The sequence below is a fragment of the Lacerta agilis genome, chromosome Z (genome assembly GCF_009819535.1).
Source record: "Lacerta agilis isolate rLacAgi1 chromosome Z, rLacAgi1.pri, whole genome shotgun sequence".
Classification (NCBI taxonomy): Eukaryota; Metazoa; Chordata; class Lepidosauria; order Squamata; family Lacertidae; genus Lacerta; species Lacerta agilis.
The window spans coordinates 1-25,397 of NC_046331.1; the positions used below are offsets into that span (position 1 = coordinate 1).

The 25,397-nt window shown below is 49.1% G+C and overlaps 3 protein-coding genes and 1 non-coding gene across 4 annotated transcripts; 3 read left to right on the forward strand and 1 right to left on the reverse strand.

Annotated features, from left to right (window-relative positions):
* The first annotated feature begins 8,586 nt into the window (after positions 1-8,586).
* Positions 8,587-18,353, forward strand: LOC117040407 (apical endosomal glycoprotein-like). The gene is made up of 19 exons (XM_033138170.1): positions 8,587-8,722; positions 9,136-9,309; positions 9,396-9,524; positions 9,852-9,985; positions 10,064-10,130; positions 10,218-10,334; positions 10,417-10,566; positions 11,808-11,890; positions 12,128-12,286; positions 13,127-13,217; positions 13,691-13,846; positions 14,059-14,274; positions 14,517-14,641; positions 14,722-14,812; positions 15,651-15,755; positions 16,584-16,721; positions 17,649-17,779; positions 17,862-18,072; positions 18,160-18,353. Exons 1-19 carry the CDS (start codon positions 8,605-8,607, stop codon positions 18,315-18,317), a joined length of 2,553 nt encoding a protein of 850 aa, XP_032994061.1. The 5' UTR covers positions 8,587-8,604; the 3' UTR covers positions 18,318-18,353.
* A 658-nt stretch (positions 18,354-19,011) lies between these two features.
* LOC117040408 (apical endosomal glycoprotein-like) lies at positions 19,012-20,389 on the forward strand. The gene is made up of 5 exons (XM_033138171.1): positions 19,012-19,163; positions 19,248-19,375; positions 19,717-19,834; positions 19,910-20,076; positions 20,236-20,389. Exons 1-5 carry the CDS (start codon positions 19,142-19,144, stop codon positions 20,320-20,322), a joined length of 522 nt encoding a protein of 173 aa, XP_032994062.1. The 5' UTR covers positions 19,012-19,141; the 3' UTR covers positions 20,323-20,389.
* Positions 20,390-20,817: 428 nt separating this feature from the next.
* On the forward strand, positions 20,818-24,328 carry LOC117040170 (40S ribosomal protein S4). Its single transcript, XM_033137767.1, has 7 exons — positions 20,818-20,868; positions 21,413-21,490; positions 22,140-22,320; positions 22,461-22,558; positions 22,785-22,956; positions 23,105-23,262; positions 24,206-24,328. Exons 1-7 carry the CDS (start codon positions 20,866-20,868, stop codon positions 24,305-24,307), a joined length of 792 nt encoding a protein of 263 aa, XP_032993658.1. The 5' UTR covers positions 20,818-20,865; the 3' UTR covers positions 24,308-24,328.
* On the reverse strand, positions 23,424-23,484 carry LOC117040528. The gene has a single exon (XR_004425856.1). It is a non-coding gene; the product is annotated as a U7 small nuclear RNA (small nuclear RNA).
* Positions 24,329-25,397: the final 1,069 nt, after the last annotated feature.

Consider the following 25,397-nt stretch of genomic DNA (forward strand, 5'->3'; position numbering starts at 1 on the left):
GCCTCGTTGGATTATGTGGACAAATCGATACGTGAAAGAACCAGTGCCTGGTTAAAGCAATGGTTCATCTGAAGCAATTATGTTAATTTGTATTTCATTTTTTTCCCCCTTTTACCTTCATGCCTGCAGCTAACTTGTACTCCACCTCCCTTCATCATGCGAAGCTTCCTCCTCCTCCTCCACCTCCTAACCCTCAACCTCACAACCCTCACCCTCACCCTATCCCTCACCCAAAACCCAACCCTAACCCAAAACCCAACCCCGAACCCAAAACCCTGTTGCAGGGGCCCAGCCCCATTTAGTCTAGTGGCATTGGGGCTCCCAGGCTATGTGTGTGTAGGCAAATGTGCATAGCAGGTGACAGTCTTAAATCTTAGCTTCGCCCCTGCTGTGAGGCACATTGCACAGCAAGGCGTGGCCGGGCCAGCTAGTCAAGGAATAAAGCAGAGCCCATACAGGCAACCCACCTTTTGCCACTGCATGGATATGTCTGCCTCTTTTCTTTGGCTGCCACGCTGCTGGGTGAATCAGGTGTTTGGTTAAAGGAGCTGTTTGGATCTTGTCTCAAAAGATCCCCTTTCCCACTCTCGTCCCTCTTCTCCCTCCCTCCGTCAAGCAAAGTCCCCCCCCCCTTCTCCGTCACTTTTCTTGGGAGCTGAAATTCAGCAGAGCCGAGACAGACCTGAGAAATAATGGGGGCCGGATTTTTTCTTCGAACTGAAAGAGGGTTCCTTATAAAAACAGGCATAGGACCTGCCAAGCTCAAATTAATGTGCAAGGAATAATAAGGAGCTCAAAGGGAAGTGAGGCTACTTTCCCATCATACAACTAACTTAAAGGAATGTTTTTTCTCTTTACTCTTTCAGAAGCACTTTCCAAAGAATCCTGATGGCGGGCAAGTGGGTGGGTATGTATATATGTATTGTATATGTGTGTGTGTGTCGGGAAGAGACCCCAAGGGTCATCCACTCCAACCTGCGACAAGGCAGGAATTTGCAGGTGTCCCTTACAGGGATCAACCTCACAACCTTTGTGTCCACAGCACAGCTAGATGTTGCACTTTTAAAGCTATTAAGGTATGGCTGAGGGATCCACACCTCTCCTGCAGCTTCAAGTTCAGTTATGCCACGAAGCACCCCTTGCCTTTTGCTGACCGAGAGCAGAGGAAGTGCTGCTTACAGCCATTTATATCCCCAGGCAAAGGAAAAAATATAAGCCTACTCTGAAGGCTCATGAATGTAGAAAGTGCTTTTCTTTAGAGCACCTCTCTAACACCTGTTTAAAAAATAAAACAGAAAGCGATGGAGGGTTGCCATTAAGGGTGAGGGTGGGCGCCAACTGGGTTCCTGGATGCTCCATTAGACAAATGAGCCAACTCACTGCTTATCTAGTTCACTGGGCATTCAATTATTTGCTTGGAAATTGATCATCTTTTTTAAATTTATGCCTTTTCCAAAACATTTATCTGGAGATGTAACGTGCAAGTGTACCACTTTTGGATGCTAATTGTTTTGTCTCGTTGGATTATGTGTACAAATCGATACGTGAAAGAACCGGTGTCCGGTTAAAGCAATGGTTCATCTGAAGCAATTATGTTAATTTGTATTTCTATTTTTTTCCCCTTTTACCTTCATGCCTGCAGCTGACTTGTACTCCACCTCTTCTCACTTCATCAGGCGAAGCTTCCTCCTCCACCTCCTCCCAACCGTCAACCTCACAACCCTCACCCTATCCCTCACCCAAAACCCAACCCTAACCCAAAACCCTGTTGCAGGGGCCCAGCCCCATTTAGTCTAGTGGCATTGGGTCTCCCAGGCTATGTGTGTGTAGGCAAATGTGCATAGCAGGTGACAGTCTTAAATCTTAGCTTCGCCCCTGCTGTGAGGCACATTGCACAGCAAGGCGTGGCCGGGCCAGCTAGTCAAGGAATAAAGCAGAGCCCATACAGGCAACCCACCTTTTGCAACTGCATGGATATGTCTGCCTCTTTTGTTTGGGTGCCACGCTGCTGAGTGAATCAGGTGTTTGGTTAAAGGAGCTGCTTGGATCTTATCTCAAAAGATCCCCTTTCCCACTCTCGTCCCTCTTCTCCCTCCCTCCGTCAAAGTCCCCCCCCCTTCTCCATCACTTTTTTTGGGAGCTGAAATTCAGCAGAGCCGAGACAGACCTGAGAAATAATGGGGGGCGGATTTTTTCAAGAACTGAAAGAGGGTTCCGTATAAAAACAGGCATAGGACCTGCCAAGCTCAAATTAATGTGCAAGGAATAATTTGTTGTTGTTCAGTCGTGTCCGACTCTTCGTGACCCCATGGAACAGAGCACGCCAGGCACGCCTATCCTTCACTGCCTCTCGCAGTTTGGCCAAACTCATGCCAGTTGCTTCGAGAACACTGCCCAACCATCTCATCCTCTGTCGTCCCCTTCTCCATGTGCCCTCCATCTTTCCCAACATCAGGGTCTTTTCTAGGGAGTCTTCTCTTCTCATGAGGTGGCCAAAATACTGGAGCCTCAACTTCAGGAATAATAATGAGCTCAAAGGGAAGTGAGGCTACTTTCCCATCATACAACTAACTTAAAGGAGTATTATTTCTCTTTACTCTTTCTGAAGCACTTTCCAAAGAATCATGATGGCGGGCAAGTGGGTGGGTGAGTAGGCTATGTATGTATTGTGTGTGTGTGTGTGTGTATCGGGTCATCCACTCCAACCTGCGACAAGGCAGGAATTTGCAGGTGTCCCTTACAGGGATCAACCTCACAACCTTTGTGTCCACAGCACAGCTAGATGTTGCACTTTTAAATGGCACTTTTAAGGCTATTAAGGTATGGCTGAGGGATCCACACCTCTCCTGCAGCTTCAAGTTCAGTTATGCCACGAAGCACCCCTTGCCTTTTGCTGACCGAGAGCAGAGGAAGTGCTGCTTACAGCCATTTATACCCCCAGGCAAGTGTACCACTTTTGGATGCTAATTGTTTTGTCTCGTTGGATTATGTGGACAAATCGATACGTGAAAGAACCGGTGCCTGGTTAAAGCAATGGTTCATCTGAAGCAATTATGTTAATTTGTATTTCTATTTTTTCCCCCCTTTTACCTTCATGCCTGCAGGTGACTTGTACTCCACCTCTTGTCACTTCATCAGGCGAAGCTTCCTCCTCCTCCTCCTCCTAACCCTCAACCTCGCAACCCTCACCCTATCCCTCACCCAAAACCCAACCCTAACCCAAAACCCAACCCCGAACCCTAAACCCTGTTGCAGGGGCCCAGCCCCATTTAGTCTAGTGGCATTGGGGCTCCGAGGTGACTGTCTTAAATCTTAGCTTCGCCCCTGCTGTGAGGCACATTGCACAGCAAGGCGTGGCCGGGCCAGCTAGTCAAGGAATAAAGCAGAGCCCATACAGGCAACCCACCTTTTGCCACTGCATGGATATGTCTGCCTCTTTTGTTTGGGTGCCACGCTGCTGAGTGAATCAGCTGTTTGGTTAAAGGAGCTGTTTGGATCTTGTCTCAAAAGATCCCCTTTCCCACTCTCGCCCCTCTTCTCCCTCCCTCCGTCAGGCAAAGTTTCCCTCCCCCTTCTCCGTCACTTTTTTTGAGAGCAGAAATTCAGCAGAACCCAAACAGACCTGAGAAATAACTGGGGGGCGTATTTTTTTCAGAAGAACTGAAAGAGGGGTCCGTGTAAAAACAGGCATAGGACCTGCCAAGCTCAAATTAATGTGCAAGGAATAATAAGGAGCTCAAAGGGAAGTGAGGCTACTTTCCCATCATACAACTAACTTAAAGGAATGTTATTTCTCTTTACTCTTTCAGAAGCACTTTCCAAAGAATCATGATGGCGGGCAAGTGGGTAGGTGAGTAGGCTATGTATGTATTGTGTGTGTGTTTGTTTTTGTGTGGGTTTGTGTGTATCGGGAAGAGACCCTAAGCGTCATCCACTCCAACCTGCTACAAGGCAGGAATTTGCAGGTGTCCCTTACAGGGATCAACCTCACAACCTTTGTGTCCACAGCACAACTAGATGTTGCACTCTTAAATGGCACTTTTAAGGCTATTTAGGTATGGCTGAGGGATCCACACCTCTCCTGCAGCTTCAAGTTCAGTTATGCCACGAAGCACCCCTTGCCTTTTGCTGACCGAGAGCAGAGGAAGTGCTGCTTACAGCCGTTTATATCCCCAGGCAAAGGAAAAAATATAAGCCTACTCTGACGGCTCATGAATGTAGAAAGTGCTTTTCTTTAGAGCACCTCTCTAACACTGCAAGCTGCTGCAAGTGTCCAAAACTGTTGTGAAGTGGCTGGTTTATAAATATCAATTATTCCTACTTTAGAAATCTGAATTACTCAAATGGCTTTTAGTGCTGGCCACTACAGCAGGGGCTGATCCCCATTTATTCTTGTGCTTCAGAGTATCTGTTTCAAAAATAAAACAGAAAGCAATGGAGGGTTGCCATTAAGGGTGAGGGTGGGCGCAAACTGGGTTTCTGGATGCTCCATTAGACAAATGAGCCAGCTCACTGCTTATCTACTTCACTGGGCATTCAATTATTTGCTTGGAAATTAATCATCTTTTTAAATTTATGCCTTTTCCAAAACATTTATCTGAAGATGTAACGTGCAAGTGTACCACTTTTGGATGCTAATTGTTTTGTCTCGTTGGATTATGTGGACAAATCGATACGTGAAAGAACCGGTGCCTGGTTAAAGCAATGGTTCATCTGAAGCAATTATGTTAATTTGTATTTCTATTTTTCCCCCTTTTACCTTCATGCCTGCAGGTGACTTGTACTCCACCTCTTCTCCCTTCATCTGGCGAAGCTTCCTCCTCCTCCTTTTCAGAGCAGGAATTCTGCAGAGTCCATACAGACCTAAGAAATATCAGAGGGTTGATTATTTTCACAAGAAGGGAAAGAGGGGGTCCACCTTGTTATGGAAATTCCAGGTGCGAGGCTACTCAGCCACCTAGCCAGTCAGGCAAAGCCTGCGGGTTCTTTGCGGGAGAAAGGAGACCAGCCACCAAGTGGAGCAAAAGAGAATGATGTTTATTGCGCAACAGGTTCAAGTGAAGATTGAACCCTGGGAACGGGGTTGCGAGAACTTTTAAAATTTCCCTCATCCCCCAGAATACAGTTCGTAAAACATCACTACGTCACAAAAATGTCAGGAAAGGGGAGGGTTACATATGATTAACATAGAGGAAACAAAATGCAAATAAGTGGCAAGCACTGAGGAATTTACCCTGAGTGTTTTCCGCCCCTGGACAATGGGTTTGGCTGGCATGGTCTATTCATTGTCGTAGGGAGCCGCTTTGCCGCCCGGAGCGGCAAATGCGGGGGCACCCCCAGGGGCGGGGCGCCGCTCCCTAGCGCGCACGCTTCAACGTCAGGACGCGTGCGCAGCATCCAGGGGTACGGAGTGCGTATGTGCGGACATGCACACTCCACCCAAGATGCCGGGTGTGGCAGCGGCAACTTTTAAGGCTGCAGCCGCCGCACAGAAGGGGTGGCAAGTGACGGCTTGGGAGTGGGGTGGTGACGCAGAGTGTCACCCTCCCCCCAGGCTGGCACCCAGCGCGCTCCGCCCCCATTGCCCCCCCCCCTCAGTATGCCACTCTATCACCCATAATAGGTGTGGAGGAAAGCAATTTAGCTGGCAATTGTTCTTTCTCTCGATTGAGAGAGAATGGCGGAGACTGAACAGCTCTCTGGTCCTTGGCCAACCGAGCAAAATGGCATCAAAGGGGAGTGAATACAGCAGCGGGGAAGTAAGGCTTTTATTAACGGGGTTTGGGATTTTTTTCTGGGGATATAGTCTGGTCCTTAAGGGACCCAGGTGGCGCTTTGGGTTAAACCACAGAGTCCAGGGCTTGCCGATCAGAAGGTCGGTGGTTCGAATTCCTGCAACGGGGTGAGCTCCCGTTGTTTGGTCCCAGCTCCTGCCCACCTAGCAGTTCGAAAGCACATCAAAGTGCAAGTAGATAATTAGGTACCGCTCCGGCGGGAAGGTAAACGGCATTTCCGTGCGCTGCTCTGGTTCGCCAGAAGCGGCTTTGTCATGCTGGCCACATGACCCGGAAGCTGTACGCTGGCTCCCTTGGCCTATAGAGCAAGATGAGCGCCGCAACACCAGAGTCGGACACGACTGGACCTAACGGTCAGGGGTCCCTTTACCTTTACCTTAGTCTGGTGCTTGTGCAACATTGTAGTGGGGCAGATGGGTTAGTACCAGGAGGGCCTTCTCGAAGTCATCACTTCAGTCCCTCACGAAAGGAGAACTCGTTTAGGTGCCCTCCCCTGTCCTTTCCATATCAACCTAAAAGCATACAAGCACAGATCACAGATTGCAGTGGAAGAAATAATAAAGTGGGAAAGGATAATAAAGTTAGGATACGACTAACTTGAAGAAATGTCCCCCGCCCATTATTCTTTCTGAAGCACTTTCCCAATACTATAGCTGGAAGGGATCCCAAGGGTCTTCCAGTCCAACCTGTTGCAAGGCAGGAATATGCAGGAGTCCCTTACGGGAATGAACCAAAAGGTGATATACATCAATAAATTAAGAAATTGGGATCTTGAGGAATTACAGAACAACTGCTTAAAGCAATTGTTCATCTGAACAAATTAAGTTTTCAATACATTGCTTGGTCACCCTTGGTTAGGCTCACAAAGGCGGCCTGAGGAGAAAAGCAATGGAGATCTGAACTCTCTGGAGTTGCTGCAGCCAAAGGGAGCTTCCCCGCTCCAATTCAAATAAATGAAAATACTGTACTGTGTTAAGGTATACGGGGGAAGAGGCCATGTTCCACTTGGGTGGGTTCTGATTTATAATAATAATAATTTTAATAATAATAATAATAATAATAATTTATTATTTCCCAGTCACCAACAGAATATTTAAAAAAGATAAAACATAATATACTACAAACTTCCCTAAACCTTTTATAATAATGATAATTTAAAAATAATAATTTGTTGTTTCCAAGCCACTGTGTGCAGCTACCAACAGAATATTTAAAACATTACTGTACAAACTTCACTAAACCTTTTATTATTATAATAATAAAAATAATGATAACAATTTAAAAATGAATGATAATAATTTATTATCATTCCCCAGCCACTGTGGGTGGCTCCCAACAGAATATTAAAAATGCGACAAAACATAAGTTACAAACTTCCATAAGCCTTTTATTATAATAATAATTTTTAAATTGATAATAATAAAAATTTGTTATTATTTCCCACCAGAATACAGTATTAAAAACACGACAAAACTTACAAGCTTCCCTCAGTTACAGGTGGGTAGCCGTGTGGGTCTGCCATAGTCAAAACAAAATAAAAAATTCTTTCCAAGAGCACCTTAGAGACCAACGAAGTTTGTTTGTTCTTGGTATGAGCTTCCGAGTGCGTGCACGTTTCCCTCAGGCGTCTTCTAAAAGGCGTCGGGAACTCGGAGAAAATGGCGCCAAGCTGCTGGCCCCGCCCACAACCCGACCTTTGATTGGCCAAAAACAACGAAAAGGCCGACCTATTGCTGCCGAGATCCCCCCCCCCCACGTCGGGAATATTTCCCTCTCCAAAAATGGCGCCCGCGGCAACATTGCTTGTTTTTATTGCTGTTGCTGCTGTGCGCGTGCATTGACCGAGGGAGGGGGGGTCCTAGGGCGGCCATTTTGGACGAGGGCAGCGTGACTCGAAAGAGGGTTGACGCACCGGAGAGGGAGGGAAGGGCAGAAGACGCACCACCGCCGCCATGTTGGTTGAGGGCAGTCGGGCCTAGCCTGGCCGTTGGGCGGCGCTGGTCTCCCTCGTCTCTCTCGCGAGGTCCCAGAAGTTGGGGGTCCCTGCCGAGAAGGAAGGCCGTAGGGCCCCCCCAAAAAATCCCCTCAGGGAGGAGTTGCCTGAGGGGCCTTGGCCTTCCTCTGGTTTCTCATTATTATTATTAATAATAATAATAATGATTATCCTCATTATTAGCATTCTCCTCAATGCAGCGTTTCCCTGAGCGCTGCTTCCAAGCTCCCTCAGGTAGACTGCCTCTGGCACAGAAGAGGCTCCTGGGAGGCCAGGGTAGCCCCCAAGGCATCTTTTGGGGTGCAGGTGCCAAAGTCCCGGTTTCTGCCTCCGCCCTGCTGGCCTTTGGCCCACCTCACCTGCCGGCACGCAGATAAGGTGGGGGCAAAGTCCTGCCGGGTGCCGCTGTGAGGATGGTGCACCTGTGGGTGCTGTGGGGTGCCCTGCTGGGCTGGGGTGAGCGAAGGGAGAGGGGGCTGCGAATCCCGTCCCTCCCTCTCTGCTTTTTGTCTTTCTCTCTCTTCCCTCTCAAAACAAAATAAAAAATAAAAATCCTTCTAGTAGCACCTTAGAGACCAACTAAGTTTGTTCTTGGTATGAGTGATACCAAGAACAAACTTAGTTGGTCTCTAAGGTGCTACTGGAAGAAATTTTTAATTTTACTATGGCAGACCAACACGGCTACCTACCCGTAACTTCCCTCTCTCAGTCCTGGGAATTATAGCTAGCAGTGGGTTGGACTAGATAACCCTGGCCTTGAGCTCCTTCCATCGCTCCCATCTGTTCCCTGTCTCTCTCACTCTTCCTCTCCTTTTAATGGCACTTCCCCCCTTTTTCCCCCTAGCTCCATTTCCCAACTGGGCTGCCTACGGGAACTCAAGCGCCTGCAACTTTGCCTGCGACCGCTGGGATTGCTCTGACGAGAGCCATTGCGGTAAGTTTTGGCGCCGCCAAAGGAATCAGGGAGATGTGCCTCGATTCCCCTCACAGAGAGTAATTTAACCCATCTTGACATCCCTCAATGCACCCTGGGAACTGTAGTTTCCTGCAGGAGAATATTCCGCACAGCCTTTCCAAGGGAAATCTGGGAGTTATAGTTCTGAAAGGGTCTCATTGGGAAACTGAACAAGCTACAGTTCCCACAATGTTCCCCAAAGCACCCTGGAAACTATTGCTTGCTCTGGGCGTTGAGGGTTGTGATTCCCTTGACAGAACTACAGTTCCCAAGCCCATTTCTCTTCCTAGGGAACTCTGGGAACTGTAGCTCATGGGGGGAACAGCACTTGGTGCCCTGAATGCTGGGGGAAGTGTAGCTTGCTCAGGGCGCCTGGTTCCTTCTCCTTCCAGGCTACCGGAATGGGCTGGCACCACCGAGCGCCGCCTTGGCCTGCGACTTTGAAGGCACCACCTGCGGCTGGGAGGACGTCAGCACGTCAGGGTACCGGTGGCGCCCAGGGCGGGGCAGAGGCTGGGCGCGTGGCACCAACCCCCCCTTCGACCACACGCTGGGCACCGACCAAGGTAAACGTGTTTCATTTGAAGGGAGGGGAAGCGTTGCTTAGCGGTTAGTGCACCTCTTTGACCTGGGGCCCCTGACCTCCCCTCAGGCTGGTACATGAGCACCTCGGAGCAGCGAGCCAAGCCGCCTGCCATCCCCGCCCGACTCCGCTCCCCGACCCTGAGCAACGCGGCCTCAGCCTGTGAGCTCCATGCCTGGTACAGCATGGCTGAGACAGGTAACCTTGGGGCACTGGCGGTCGGAAATCCAACGGGCGCAGAGCCACGTACTCAGCCTTTTCCACTGCCTGGCATAGTTGTCGTAATATCATTATCACATATTGTGTTTCTAAACTGCAGGATAATGATTATTTATTGATTTCCAGACCACTGACCCGCCTGGTAGGGTCGGCGTAAAGAAATACCAACCAATTTTTATCATGCCCTGCTTCCCGTCCCCCATTGGGGACTGATAAGAACGAGAGCAGCTGAGACCCGATGGCAATCCGCAATCCTCGCAGGGGTCCCACTAGATGACCCCTGGATCCCTCACCCTTCCCCTACAGGACTCAACGGGAGCTTCACATTGGAGCTGAGCCACGGCGGCCACGTTGTCCCCCTGTGGCGAAGCCCCGCCTGGTCCTCTAGCGCCTGGCGCCCCTTGCTGGCCTACACCGGAAGAATCCGCGGCGCTTTCCAGGTGGGTCTCGGGCTCCTCACCCTCCCCGGCCGGCTCCTTCTCCGGAGCATGTCAAGAGCGCTGCCTTCCCCTCTGCAGGTGACCTTCTCTTCGGTGGTGAGCGTGGCGCTGGACGACGTGCAGTTCAGGAACTGTGGCCCTCAAAGTAAGGCTTTTTTCCCCCAAACCCGGCCAACCAGATAGACTGCCCCGGGGCTTGGAGGCTCCCCATTCACCGACCCAATGTTTCCAGGTCCCCAGAGCTGTGCCCCAGGCGAGCGCCCCTGCCTGCCAAGCGGATGCGTGGCCCCTGCCCGCCTTTGCGATGGCACCGAGGACTGTGGCGATGGCGGAGACGAACGGGGTTGCGGTGAGCGGTCAGGGGGCATTTGGGGACGGGGGGGGGGGACGAGGCACCCCTGGGACACCCCTCACCTGCCTTTCTCCCCCAGAGGCCTTCCTCTCGTGCCCCTTCGAGGAGGGCTGGTGTGGGTGGGCAGTGGACACCAACCAGAGCCACTCCTGGGCAAGGAACTGCAGCTCCCAGGCACCGCCATCCCTGGCCCGCCCCACCCGCGACCACAGCACCAACACGCCGGAAGGTGGGTGTTAATATGTAGAGGATGCCAGCAAGGCTGTACCTTTCCGTAAAGAAATGATTTGAATCAAGTCTTACCAACTCGGGGCATGCTCAAGGTTTGGCACCACTATCTGTGTGTGATATCGACATAGGTAGAGATCATTTAAACATAGAAATAATTTATAAAAACATAGAGATACACATAATAAATAGCTTACTTCCTTGAGCTTAAGTATAAACATATATGTGTATATATATAAATAAAGTGGGTGTTGGTGTTTGCATGTGTATATGTATGTGTGTTTGTTTACAGTATATATATATATATATATATATATATATATATATATATATATATATATTGTGTGTGGGTGTATACATTATATGAAATGTGTATTTGTATATATGTTTGTGTGTGTGATATATGTATATATGTATGTATACATATGTAAATTAATTGATATATGCATGTGTGTATAAAATTAATATTTGAATATGTGTATGTATACAGTGCTTTTTTCCTAAAACAATGTTTAGGGGTACCATTTTCAAATGGGGAAAAATAAATACAGTAAATAGACAAAAGTACAAAGATTCACAATATGTTTAGGAAAAAAGCACTGTATTTATATATGCATGAAGATATATATATATATAAATAAAATGTGTGTAAAATGTGTGTGTGTAATTATATATATATAACAGTATGTATATAGTTACAGGTAGGTAGCCATGTTGGTCTGCCATAGTCAAAACAAAATAAAAAATAAAAAATTCCTTCCAGTAGCACCTTAGAGACCAACTACCGGTAAGTTTGTTCTTGGTATGAACTTTTGTGTGCATGCACACTTCTTCACATACACACTTCTTCAGTATGTATGTATTATATACATCCATAGATATAAAGAAAGAATTTATATAGATCAATCGTCTTGGGATGATGGGCACTCTATATACAATGTGTGTGTGTCTTTATAGATGACATAGAATCATAGAATTCTAGAATTGCAGAGTTGTAAGGGAACCTTTTGTCCAAATTGGGGCTTGAACCCACGACCCTGAGATTAAGAGGAGAAACCCAGCCAGATGGGTGGGGTATAAATTTTATCATTATTAGGAGTCTTGTACTCTACCAACTGAGCTATACATATATTTATAGATTGTGTGAGCTTTACAAACTTTTTACGTTGGGGTCACCGCGATCTTGGGGTGGCATCTCGCTGGCCATGCCTCAGCTCCCTCTTTCGTGCTCCTCTCTCGCAGGATACTTCATCTACGTCGCCGGCACCCACTCAGGCCGAGCTGAGCTGGTCAGCCCCACCCTGGTGGTGAATGGGTCCTGCCACGTGAGTCCATTATTATTATTATTATTATCATTATTATTATTATTACTACTACTACTACTACTATTACTATCATCATTTATGATTTATTATTTGTGGGAATATGGGAGGAGGTTCTTACCATCGTTCACTATTGGTTTTCTACGGAAATATGGGCCAATATTGATTATTGGATATCGGCCGACCCTGTGCTGGCGAGCGGCTTGGACCCTCGGCTCTAGCGCTACGTTTCCCTTACAGCTGGTGCTCTATGCCCACCTGCACGGGTCGGACGCCAACCGCCTGAACGTCTACACCCAGACAGAGACGGAGAGGGAGCTGATCCTCAGCCGTGCTGGCGACCTGGGCAACTTCTGGTTCCGCCAGGAAACCGCTTTCAACGGCACTGAGGACTTCCAGGTACCCCCAACCCCTGTCAAGGCAGAGGAGCACTGCCGGTGCCAGGAATTTGGCAGCCAGGATGGCAGATTCTGCCCTGCCCTGCCCTGACTTCAGGGTTCGACATTCGCCAGACGCATTTAGTTGGCCACATCTCCGGCTGGGCCCTTAAGCAGAAGGGCTTATTTTAAAAAGGAGACCCCAGCAGTCATCTAGTCCAACCCCCTCCAAGGCAGCTTATTTTAACAAGGAGACCCCAGCGGTCATCTACTCCAACCCCCTCCAAGGCAGCAATCTCAGCTCCTACTCTCCAAGCTCTTCTTCCAAACCGCCAAGGAAGGAGAGGCTTCTGATTGCCCATTTTCCTCCATGGTCCTCCCTTGTTCCCTACAACAACCCTGCAAGGTAGGCTCAGAGGAGGCGACCGAGTGGGGATTCAAACCTGGATCTCGGACACTAAGAACTGCGCCACACTGCCTTCCCAGAGCACTTCTGCGATATTATAGTCAGCAAATAAATAGGGGAAATAAAGACAGTCAAGTCAGTAAATAAATAATTGGGGGAAAGAAAGAAAGATAGTAAAGACAGTAAATAAATAGGGGAAGGAAATAAGGAAACAGTCAAGTCAGTAAAATAAATTGGGGAAAGCAATAAAGAAATATACAGTAGTCAAGTTAGTAAATAAATAAATAGGGGTATAGCAGAAGGAGTGGAAATATTTTCCTTGGCTTTCCTCTGGATGTTTTAATGGCAACTGCCTGGAGGTGTTTTCTTTCAAATATAAAGTGGTACAGAAAGGAAATGGAGAAAAGTAAGTAAAAAAAGAAAAGGGTTTCTCTCGGACTCGCTCCCTCCTTCCAGATTGTCCTTGAGGGCGTCATCGGGAAGGATCCTCAAAGCAGTGTGGCTCTGGATGACCTGATCCTGTCTCCAGGTTGCATCCAGCAAAGCGGTAAGGAAAAAAGATGTCGAAACAAGGCTCCAGATCTCGAGGGCAATTTTCCCCCCCAAAATATTTCACATGGGTCATATATGCGTGTGTGACGACTCTGAAAATTTATCATTCCAAAAAGGAAACCTTAATCTGGTTGTCGATATTAAGAGGATGCCAGCAAGGCTGAATCTTTCTGTAAAAAACTGGTTTAAATCAAGTTTGATTGACTTGGGATTAAAGCAGTGGTTTAAATTGTCATTTAAATTGATTTGATTTCAATCAAATCCACCCTGCTCTGGAAATTTATTATTCCAAAAAGGAAACCACCTTCTGGTTGTCGATATTAAGAAGATACCAGCAAGGTTGAATCTTTTTGTACAAAAAATGACCTATGAGAATGGGACCCCCTGGGTGATCCAATCCAACCCCACCTTTTAAACTGCAACCAATAAGAGTCACAGACATTGACACCCCCTTCCCTCCCCATCCAGGCCAGCTCTCTGCTCCCCCCACCGAGCAACCCCCTGGAACGGCACCCTGCAAGGACGACCAGTTTGCCTGTGACAGTGGGGTGCGCTGCCTCGGCGGCGAGCAAGTGTGCAACTTTGAGGCCGACTGCCACGACGGCACTGACGAGAGCCAGTGTGGTGAGCGTCTGCCGTGGGGCTCTGTTAACCCGCAGAACTGCCCATCACAGTTGTGACACAGAAAGCAGATTCCCTGCTGGGCCTGAGCCCACCCAGGGCTGGCACCCTGGACACCCTAAAATCTGCTTACGGCATCATAGGATGATAGCTGGAGGGCACACCCTGGGTCATCTAGCCCTGCCCCGATCCCAGCAGCCCTTGTCCTTTCCTAGGAGCCGGCAATTTCACCCATGGCCTGGGCGGATGGGTAGACATCAGCGTGGGCCGGATCCAGTGGGTCAGTGTGGGGCCGGATCCTGCGTCGCCCGGCCTGGGCCTGGGACAGGCTCCAGGGCAAATGCTCTCCCTGGCCAGGGCCACCACGCCACCCCTGGGGCCTTCCAGCTGGGCCTGCACTGTGGAGCTGCGGTTCAACGCCGGATCTCGAGGTAGGTGCGGCTGGGGTGCCGATTCAGGGAGGAACGGATCCAGTGCAGGGATTCATTGTTCCATGTAAACGTGCAGGAGCTGTGAGACACAGGCAGATGCATGCAAATTAGGGTTTGGGAGGAAAAATCTTTCTCCAGATTTCCTCTTTAAGTGACATCAGAGAAATCAGGATTTCTTTTCAGTTCTTTGCAGTAGAAAGAATCGTAATTATTTCACCACATCAGTCTCGCTCTTTCCCCAGGGCTCTTGGCTCTGGCTGTCGCCGATACAGCGCCGGGCCGGTGGTTGTGGCATGCCGAGGGCAATGGCACCACCGCCTGGCATCACGCCACCGTGGCCCTGGGTGCAAGAGAACGGCCTTTCCAGGTGAGCCCCCCGCCCAAGGTGGGTGGTGGCAGGTTGGGCCGGATGACCCCTAGGGTTCCCTTTTCTCTGTTTCCTCAAAGCTGGAGCTCCTGGCGACAGAGGAGGATCTTGCCCTGGCCGTCAGGAGTGTGGTCTTTCTGGACTGCGGCACCTCTCGCACACACCCCTCAGGTAGGTTGGCATCGGGGGCCGCTGATTCCCTTTCGCCTGTCAGAATCATTTTTCAATGTTTTCCCAATTTTGGGCCGCTTTTGGGAGGGCCCTGGACGCAAGGAGGTGCCAGCCTGAGAATCAGGTGGCAGTGAGTTCCAAAGGAGGAGACTTCCGGATCTCCAGAGGCGAGGGGATTTCTTCATCTCAAGTAGCAGGGAGTTCCCAAGTCTGTCCAGGAGGGAGGAAGTTGGCATGCAACCTGAGATTTCCAAAGGGGGTTTTCACCACAGGAAAGGGCGGAACTTGAACCTACAGCTTCAGCTCTAGCAAGGGATTTCAGCGGAGGGAGGGATGCCCTCAAAGGGGTGTTGTCTCTGGAGACTTTTCAGATAACAATAATGGGGGGGGGGTTTCCCTTAGAATAATGAGAATAATTTCAATTTGAAGAATCGTTACTAGTTTTATACGGATTTCCCCATACTTAATTATACTGGGCCCAATAACAGAAGTAAGAACAATAACATGATACTAGACCCAATAATAATAATAATAATAATAATAATAATAATATCCAGCTTCTTCTTCCTCAGGGTGTGACAGTCCAAAAATTGATTGTTTTCCTTATTATGCTGTCTGTTACTATGCTTTGATTTATGCTCTGTAAAATAGGCTCTGAAAACGGTACACTGCGCTGAGATCTTTGGATTAACGGTAGTATATAATAATCATGACATTCTCATAATAATTATGATTATAATGATTTTAGAAAGAATCATAATATTAATAAGTGATCTAAGTGTGTGTATGTTCTTCCCCCGACGGTCTCTCTCTCTCTCTCTCTTTTCCCACACCACAGGGCTGTCGTGCAACTTTGAGAGCGACCTGTGCGGGTGGTTTGCTGAGCCGGGCGACGGATTCGAGTGGCGCCCCCGCGTCGGCCAGGACCACACAACAGGCAGAGGTAGGAAGATTTGAACCCAAGACCTTCCCTTTCAGAAAGCCGGGGTGCTTCCAGTCCTCCTGGGCTGATTTCGAAAAGAGCAAAGGTTTGCCGTCGAAATTATTCCACTCCCGTGGCCAAATCAGGTGGAATTCTGCTGAAAATGTCTCTATAAGTTGCGTTTTCAGTTGAATTGGGGCTTGGGGCTTTTGCAGGATCTGATCCTTGCAAAAGAGCAGAAAGCCTGCCAATTTGGAGAACAAACCTGATTTGTGATGCGAGTGGAATAATTTTGATTGCAATTTGTGTGACCAAAGTGGCTCACAGCTCCTGGAGCAAACCTTGACACATTCCAAAAGAGATCTCTTTTTTGAGAAATTGAAATGGTTGTGATTGATATTATGCTGCCATTATTGATTTAAGGTTTTGATTACAGATGCTCTCTCAAATGTGCTCTTATGTTCTAGTTCCAGGGGTATAAATATATTATTATTATTAAATGGCTGGATATAAATCACATTAATAGTAATCGTAATAGTAATAACTGCCCATCTCCAAGTCACGCAATCAGGTTCATTGGCTCGACCAAATGACTTAAAACCATTCCTAACAGTTTGCCAAGAATTTCTAGAGGGCTCGAGAAACCTCATTTTGTAAAGAAAATATAAAAAAACAATCATTGATCCAGTTTCTGCCCCACAAACTATCCCTTTTCAGGGAGTTCCAAAGGAGGCAGCTGCTCTCCGAAATGGAGCTTAGAGGGGCAAGCAGGTAGATTTCTAGGGCAAGCTGAGCCTTGGCTCAAATTCGAACCCAGGACCTGACCCTGTTCCCCACCTCCTGGGACAGGTTCTTTCCTCTCGGCAGACCCCGCGGCGCCCGGATCCCGCGGCTGGCGGGCAAGGCTGGTCTCTGCCCCCCAAGACCCGCTGATGGCATCCAACACCTGCCTCTCCTTCTGGTACCGCCTGGAGGGGCCCCAGATTGGTAAGGTCTGCTCTCAAGTGGCGGGCAGTTCCCCAGGCGGCGCGAATTCGAGAACAAGAGACTGGAAGGGCCCAGGACGCAAGGAGGTGCTGGCCTGAGAATCAAGTGGCAGGGAGTTCCAAAGGAGAAGACTTCCAGATCTCCAGAGGCGAGGGGATTTCTTCATCTCAAGTAGCAGGGAGTTCCCAAGTCTATCCAGGAGGGAGGAAGCCATTCAGTCAGCTGGCATATGGCCTGAGATTTCCAAAGGGGGTTTTCGCCACAGGAAAGGGCGGGACTCGAACCCGCAGCTTCAGCTCTAGCAAGGGATTTCAGCAGAGAGAGGGATGCCCTCAAAGGGGTGGCATCACCAGAGTCTTTTCAGATGAGAATAATCAGGATATTTATCAGTAGTGAATGATTAATAGTAAATATTGGTGATAAATTACAACCAAAAAGAACAAATAATAACACTGGTTAAAGGTGTTTAATAATTATTACTATTATTATTTTTGTTGTTGTTGTTATTGTTATAATTATAATTATTTAATTTTATATACCACTCTATACCCAGAAGTCTCAGGGCAGTTCACAGACAAATGAACAAATATTACTTCATTGTTGAGAAATAGTATTTTTATATATTATATTTTTATATCATTTATATTATATTTATAATACTTTTCTGTAAAATTCTTATATTATCATATAAAAAGAATGATAAGAATAAATAATGGTAAAAAGTACTATTTCTCAATAACTGATATTGGTGATGAATCATAATCCAAAAAAATCCTTTAAAAATAAATAATAGCTTAATGGCTATAGCGATGAAGAAAAGGAAATAGTAAGAATAATGAACAAAAGGGAAAACACATAGTGGTTGGGAGAAAGGATGAGGTGATGATGATAATAATAATAATAGCAATTAATATTATTCTTTCCCAGGCACCTTCAACCTGCTGGCAAAATCCGCTGGTGCTGTGGAGGAAGTTCTGTGGACCGAGGCGGGGAGTCAGGGCGCCACTTGGCGCCGTGCCTGGGCCACAATTCCCCAGCGCCTGGTGCCCAGCTTCCAGGTGAGTTCTTGGGATCAAATCCAGCCTTGGGATCGAATCATCATGAATAACAGCACTGGAAACTATTTTCTCTCCATTCCAGGTGATCTTTGAGCTGATCCATGACGGCTTCGCGGGAACTGCAGCACTGGACGATGTAGTGCTGGTGCCTGGTGCCTGCGGAGCCCCTATCCGCTGCAACTTCGAGGAGCCCAGCGCCTGCGGGGTTTCAGGAGGAGGGTGGGTTCGGCGGCAGGGCATCGCCACCTCGGGGCAAGGCCCGCCCCATGACCGCACACTGGGCACACTGGAGGGTGAGTGACGCCGGGGTCAGGCTAGATGACCGCCTGGGGTCCCAATACCTGGAGATCCCAATTGGAACTCTCCTCTTCTCTCACCAGGGCACTACATGGTCACCGACACCAGCGCCCTGGCAATGGGGCAAGCGGTGCTGCTGCGGACGGGGAAGTTCCTGCTGCCGGTGGGCACCCACTGCGTTGGATTCTGGTACTACCTGAGCGCCGGAGACGCGGGTAAAAGCTCGGGGTGGGATGGATGACCTGCCAGGGTCCCATCCTGCCGGAAAGCTTGATGACTTCACCAAGGCGTTCTCTTGCCAGGCTCTTTGCGTGCCTCCGTGGAGGAAGAGGGTGGGAGGCAGGCCGCGGCGCTGGTGGTGGGTTCCAGGCAGCACAGGAGCTGGCTCTACGCAAATTTCACGGCGGAGGTCTACAGTGAATGGCTGGTGAGCGCCAAAGGGGAGTGTCGGGTTGGGGGAACGGTGCGGGTTTGAGTTTGTGGCAGCATGCGGACCCCCCTCTCTCTGGTGCAGGTGGCGTTTGCGGCAGAAGGCGATGGAGGAGCTGTGCCGTCGTATGTGGCGCTTGACGACCTCGAGGTGACACCGGGGAGCTGCCTCGGTGCCGGTAAGTCTTGGGAGTTGTAGCGCCACATGAGCAAAGGGTTCCGGATGCAAAATAGGACCAGAGGATTGACTGCTCTGGCTTCTCTCCACTCAGGCTCGTGCGATTTTGAATCCGGCACCTGCGGCTGGAGGAAGCCCCACGGCGATTGGCGGAGCTGGGATTGGGCCGGGGCGGGCGCCGATGGTGAGTCTCACACGCGGTACCCCTAAATGTCCGGGGCGGGAGGCTGACAACTTACGACCCTGCGAGGTGGGCCGAGGGGATCGGAACGAATCGTTGCAATAACGGTTTGCTCTGAGCTGGGTCCAGGTGCAAGTAACTGAGCTTCTCTCCCAATTATTATTTTCATTTCTCTCTAGGGCGCCACATCTCTGTCCAGGTGGGCGACGGGCACCACGCTGCCCGCATCGCCAGCGAGACCCTCGAAGGTGCCGGCTGCTTCCGCTTCCGCTACCGCATGGCTTTCCGGGGAGAAAGCAGTGAGTTGGGTTTTGCTTGGGCCGGTGGAACTCCCTGCTGCACCTGAACCCACCTTACTCCGCCTTCCTTTCCCTCCACAACAGCCAATGCTGAGCTCCGGGTGCTCCTGTCCAGCCCGCAGGGGGAGCGCGTGGTCTGGCGGGCAGCTGGCCACCAAGGTTGGGCCTGGCAGGAGGAGAGGCTTCTTGTTGACAGCGGTGGCGAGTTCCAGGTAAGACATCTCAGAAAGTTTGGCGCCTTTAGGACTGCCTGCCACTGGAGTTCCTATGATAATTAAACTTCCTTGTATTTGTACTACTAAACTCCTTTAAATGTGACGGTGTTTGTCCACCTTTGGGACTGCCTGCCACTGTATGTCCTATAAAGATGTGGGGCTTTCCGGTTCTAAAAAGAGAATCCCAATTACCCCTTTTGGACTTTTTGCCATGGCGCCGGGGAGCTTTGGGACTCCCTGCCACTTTCGAACGCCTCTGGGGTGAGGCATTCAGCAGGTGGCAGGTTCGAATTCCTTCCTGGCAGGAGGAGCTGCTGGTTTGAACCCATGTCTCGCAGGTGGTGCTGGAAGTGGGCGCTGGCGATTGGTCTGGCACGGGCACCATCACGGTGGATGATGTAGCATACACGGCCAGAGGCGGGTGCGAGGAGCGGCGCCAGGAGAGCGGTGGTGAAGGTGAGGGGAGGCCCAATGCTTTGGGGATCCAGGGTTCGAGAGACGCATATGAACGGAGTCTTTCCTTCCCCCCAGGGAGCAGCGTCCCCACCCTGCCTTGGGAGGCTGCCGTTGCGTCCGCAGCTGCCTGCGCTCTTTTCGGGGGGCTCCTGGCCTGGGCCGTCACTCGCCGCTGCCGGAAGAAGTGCTGTCCGTCGGAGGCGCCCCAGTTTGAGGCCTTTGACAATGTTGCCTTTCAAGACGTGAGTCCTTCGCACCCCAGACCCAGCCTCAGCCCCCTTCCACCCAGATCTGTTACCTGCTTGCCTGTAATAAAAGGTGGAGCCTCCAGGGCCAGAGGCAGCCTGCCTGCATTTGTGAATTCCATGCCTGGCCGTGAACTACCCACTTTGCATTCGCAGGACCAGGTCCGGATCGTGGAGCTGCCTGTCGGCGCGCCAACTTTCTCCCCAGAAGGCCATGGGCCAGATGCCTCCCTTTCTATCTAGGCACGATTTCTCTGGACACACCGATGGCAGACGACACAAAACAAAGGAGAAAACCATGGCGTTCTTTTACATAGCCTCTCTCATCTCCCGTGAAATAAAACGTGATTTCTACCCAAAAAAATGGTGTCAGGGTGTCTGTGCGTGAACAGAGCTCAGGGAGTTTGGGACAGAGGAGGGGAACAGCCTGCTCCCGGGGCGGAGGATGAGATCCATCTCCGTCCCCGGATCGTGGGGGACTGGACTAGATGCCTCTTGGGGGGGGTGCCGGCTCTACCTTTTTGGCAGAGACTCCTGCATTTCGGGGGGTCAGACTAGATGCCTCTTGGGATCCCATTCCCGCATTTCTGGGGGTCAGACGATGCCTCTTGGAGTCCCATTTCTTCATTTCATTGGCTGCGAAACCTCCGCGCGCCGCGATGCCGCCTCCATCCACCAGGTGTCGCTGCGGGAAGCACGACGCTTCGTCGCCCCGCCCTGCTCTACCCGGATATATAACCCCCGGCCGGCGGAAGTGCTCTCCTTTTGCGTCGAAAGGCCGCGGCCATGGTGAGTACTCAGGTTTGGGGCCGGCGGAGCGATCCGTCGCCATCCGAGGCGGCAGCTCAGCCAAGAGCGGCGCTTTCGGGGCCGGGGCCGCGGGAGACGCCGCTCTTCCGTGGGGCGGGGAAATGGCGGCGCTTGGGTACGCGGAGGCGCCGCGGCGGCGCTCGCTCGGCCTTGGGGGGGAGCGCCCCACGCGCAGTGCGGGCCGCAGGGAACAAGGCCGCCGGCAAGACATACCCTCTAAAGCGATCGCTTGGAAAGCGGAGCTTGGCGGGGCCGGGGGAACTGCCTGCCACTGGACTGGGGCGCAGGAGCGTGGCCGAATCCTTATGGGGGTTGCCCTAAGGGAGAAGGGAGCCCAAGGATGCTCGACTAGAAGCTAAATGGGAATTACTTTAGTGCTGGGTGCGGGTTCATAGAACAGGGACGGCTGGAAGGGAGCCAAGGGTCATCTAGTTAAGCCCGCCGCCTTGCAAGAATGATCTGCTTAAACATCCGGGCACATTCGAACCCACACCCTTTGCCTGTTTTACCCCCCCCCCCCCAGGCTCGAGGACCCAAGAAGCACCTGAAACGGGTGGCAGCCCCCAAGCACTGGATGCTGGACAAGCTGACAGGAGTCTTTGCAAGTATCTTTTTTCCAACTTTGTATAAAAGGAGATAGTAGAAAAAGCATATTTATATTTCCTTTTACGACCCTTTTTAAAAGGGGAGCCTTGCACTTCAGGCATTAGTTTGCACCTGGGCTTCTTCATTTTACCTTCTTTATTACCCTTAATTTTGTTTCCTTATTTACGTATTCAATTCCTTGTGGTGGTTTATTAAATCGATATTAAATCTATAAATTCCTCATGGTGATTTAATTTCTAATCTACAAATTCCTTGTGGTTTCTTATTAAATCCCGCCATTCATCCCAGGTTAGTTTATGGCAGAAAAATACTAAATTAGAACACAATGTATAATATAACAAGAAAAACCAACTGATAACCAGTTACAGAGAAACTAACAACATTATAGATCAAAATAACGGAAATGTAAAAAAAAAAAATCTTGAAGAAGGATAAGTTGGGGAGTCCATTGAACATTGTGACAAAATGCATCAATAAAAAATGAATAAATACATAGATTACTGAGTTTCTATGTCCAGTGGAAGTCTGCCTATATTATATGGAGATTTTGTTTCGAAAAATACACATGAAAAAGATGCCTACAGGTGTTTTCTCCAGGTTGCATAGATTTGCCACCCTGTAACCTTCCCTTTCGCTTTCTTTAGGCGCCGCGTCCATCGACGGGACCCCACAAGTTGCGCGAGTGCCTCCCACTCGTGATTTTTCTTCGTAACCGGCTCAAATACGCCCTGACGGGCGATGAGGTCAAGAAGATCTGCATGCAGCGCTTTGTCAAGATTGACGGCAAGGTTCGCACCGACGTCACCTACCCAGCGGGCTTCATGGGTGAGACCCTAGATTTCTAGTAGCGGGGTTTGAAATGCCAGATTTTCAGCGGTGGGGCATTCCGCAGAGTGGAAGATGGGTTTACGTGGCGGTTGCACCACACTGGCATTCCGCCATAATGCGCCCCCCCCTCCCCACAGATGTCATCAGCATTGAGAAGACGGGCGAGCACTTCCGCCTGGTGTACGACACCAAGGGGCGCTTTGCTGTGCACCGCATCAGCCCCGAGGAGGCCAAGGTGAGATTTGATTTAAATCCCTTTACTGAAAGGCTCAGCCTTGCTCGCATCTTAAGATGGACAACCAGGGGAAGGAAAGATAAATGCTCAGAGTGGTTTTGTGATTTAAATCACAATTTAAATCCCTCAGACTGGATTCAAATCCCTTTTTTACAGAAAGTCTCTGCCTTGCTGGCATCCTTCTAATCTTGACAAAATGACTAATTTCTCCCATTCCTCCCGGCAGTACAAGCTGTGCAAGGTGCGACGCATCCTGGTGGGCACCAAGGGCACCCCCCGCCTGGTGACGCATGACGCTCGCACCATACGCTACCCAGACCCACTGGTCAAGGTTAACGACACTGTCCAGGTCGACCTGCAGACGGGCAAGATCACCGACTTCATCAAGTTTGACACAGGTGACAGTTCCTCCGAGTGCGTCAAGAGCGTCGGAATCCTTCCCCAATGGGGGGAGACTGCCTCTGTCCCCCCTGCCCATTCCCAATTCTGCCTCACAGGGCTGTTGTTGCCCAGGCACCTTCTGACCCTTTCCCTCTCTTCTGACAGGCAACCTCTGCATGGTGACGGGGGGCGCCAACTTGGGGCGCATTGGGGTGATCACCAACCGCGAGAGGCACCCCGGCTCCTTTGACGTGGTCCACGTCAAGGACACCAACGGCAACAGCTTTGCCACGAGGCTCTCCAACATCTTTGTCATTGGCAAGGTGGGTTTATTTAATATTATTTTAAGTTTTCCGGGAATTTATTCAGACCTTTTCACACAAACACCCCTGAGATGCCGTTCCTAGGTGGTGACTATTTTCCATGATTTTGAACGTTTGGTGGTATTCTATGCCTTGTGGCTTGCTCCTATTTTTATTTTTATGACGGCTTTCCGCTGCTGCAGAAAACCTGCTAGACAAATACAAAAAGAGCTCAAATCACTTTGCTCCTATTTTTATTGATCTTAATTTTTTTATTTTTTTTTACTAAACTAAGGTCGTGGTAACATCAAAATCAACAACTGATACCAAATAAAGTAATAATCCATTCAAATCTGATAGGAGATAGTGAAATTAAACACCAGCAAATAATAATTAAACAGTTTGTGCTTATCAATAACAAGGAAGAATAGATATTTATGGCATCATCTGACATCCATGTCAACTGAGGGCTTCCTAGACAGGGACCCCAACAGTCATCTGATCCCATGTGATGCAGGAACAAAACTTTTTTCCGTCTAGAAGAACTCAGATTTAAGAAAATGGGGGGGGGGGGAAAATAGCCCCATGTATAAGACGCCCCTAATTTTTGACATTTTTTGGGGGGGAAACCTAGTCTTATACATGGAAAAATACAGTATTTTATATCATTAAAAACCCTATCTTAAATCTGGGCCTCTTGCCTGTTTCCCTCTCTGTGCAGAAGTTCCTTGCCCAGCCCCTCATGTCCTGGTTTTATATTATTGTAAACGCTATTAGTCGCGGATGGATTGAGGTTGCTGACTTTTTTGAATATTACTGGTGGATCTCGTAGATGGAAAGATAGCGTTGAAATTTTGGGAGGTTGCAGAGTTTACCATGGTTGGTTTTTTTAAAGTTACTGTTATGTGAGGAAATTTTGATGATGTATTTAGTGGTTTATATTTTGATTTTGTAATCAATCCAGGGGAACAAGCCGTGGATCTCTCTGCCTCGTGGGAAAGGCATCCGACTCACCATTGCCGAGGAGCGAGACAAGCGGCTGGCAGCCAAGCAGAGCAGTGGATGAAGATGCTCAAGGAGGACTAAGGAGAACAGATGGGGACACTCATTTTTATATTCTTGCATCTAGTCAACTCCCTGGAAGTTTCCCGGGTTTGTTTTCCATCAGGTAGCATATGCCTTGTAGGAACCAAATAAAGAAATAACAAAAAAGTCGTTTGGGGGGATTCATTACTTAATTTCCTGAGATTTGTAGCCTGTTGGATTGTCGAAAGCAATTCGCAAAGAGATAATATAGGGAAAGCGAGGAAAACCCACATGAAAGTTAAAAGGCCTCAAAATGAAATAAAATTAACCTCTGGGTTAGGCTTTTCCAAACAGGAATCTTTGGTGCAGGTGCCAAAAAGACAAGGATCTCCAGAGCTGGGGAGCTGCCTGCCCTATATATGAGGCAGGGAGTTCCAAAGGGCAGATGTATAAACAGAAGGAATGTACACAGGTTAATACATTGGCAGGGTTTTAAGAATACTTCTAATTTTATTATGAATGGATAATAAGTAATTCAAATGGTTAAAACATTATAGTGGACATGTAGTACATTGATATACAGTGGAACCAAGGAAGGATTTTTTTTTGTTATTGTTGGAAAATTAATAAAATGTTATGGTGGGGAAATGTCTCTCATGGATTATGGGCAGCACTGCAGCTAGCCTGGAAAAACAGGCCAGAAAAGGGATGACAAAAGCCTCTGGGGACAGGGCTTGGGAAGAAGCCGAGAGACCTCAGCAATAATAATAATAATAATAATTTATACCCCGCCCATCTGGCTGGGTTTCTCCAGCCACTCTGGGCGGCTTCCAACAGAATATTAAAATGCAATAGCATATTAAACATTAAAAGCTGGTGCCATAAATCCTTTTTTTTAAATCCCCTATAAGCCACAATGCATAAGGGACTTTCAAATACGGGTTGGAAAAATGAACCACTGGAAGGATTGTTTTTCCATATGCGGTGGTCCTTTGCAAAGGCCAAGGATGTTGAAATGGGGGAATTCCCCCCAAAATAAACCCCAAAGCCTTTTTGCAAGGGATAATTGGGACGGAGGTTCCACAGACTCAACTGGCAACAACCTGATAGGTGCAGAAATGGAAAGAGAG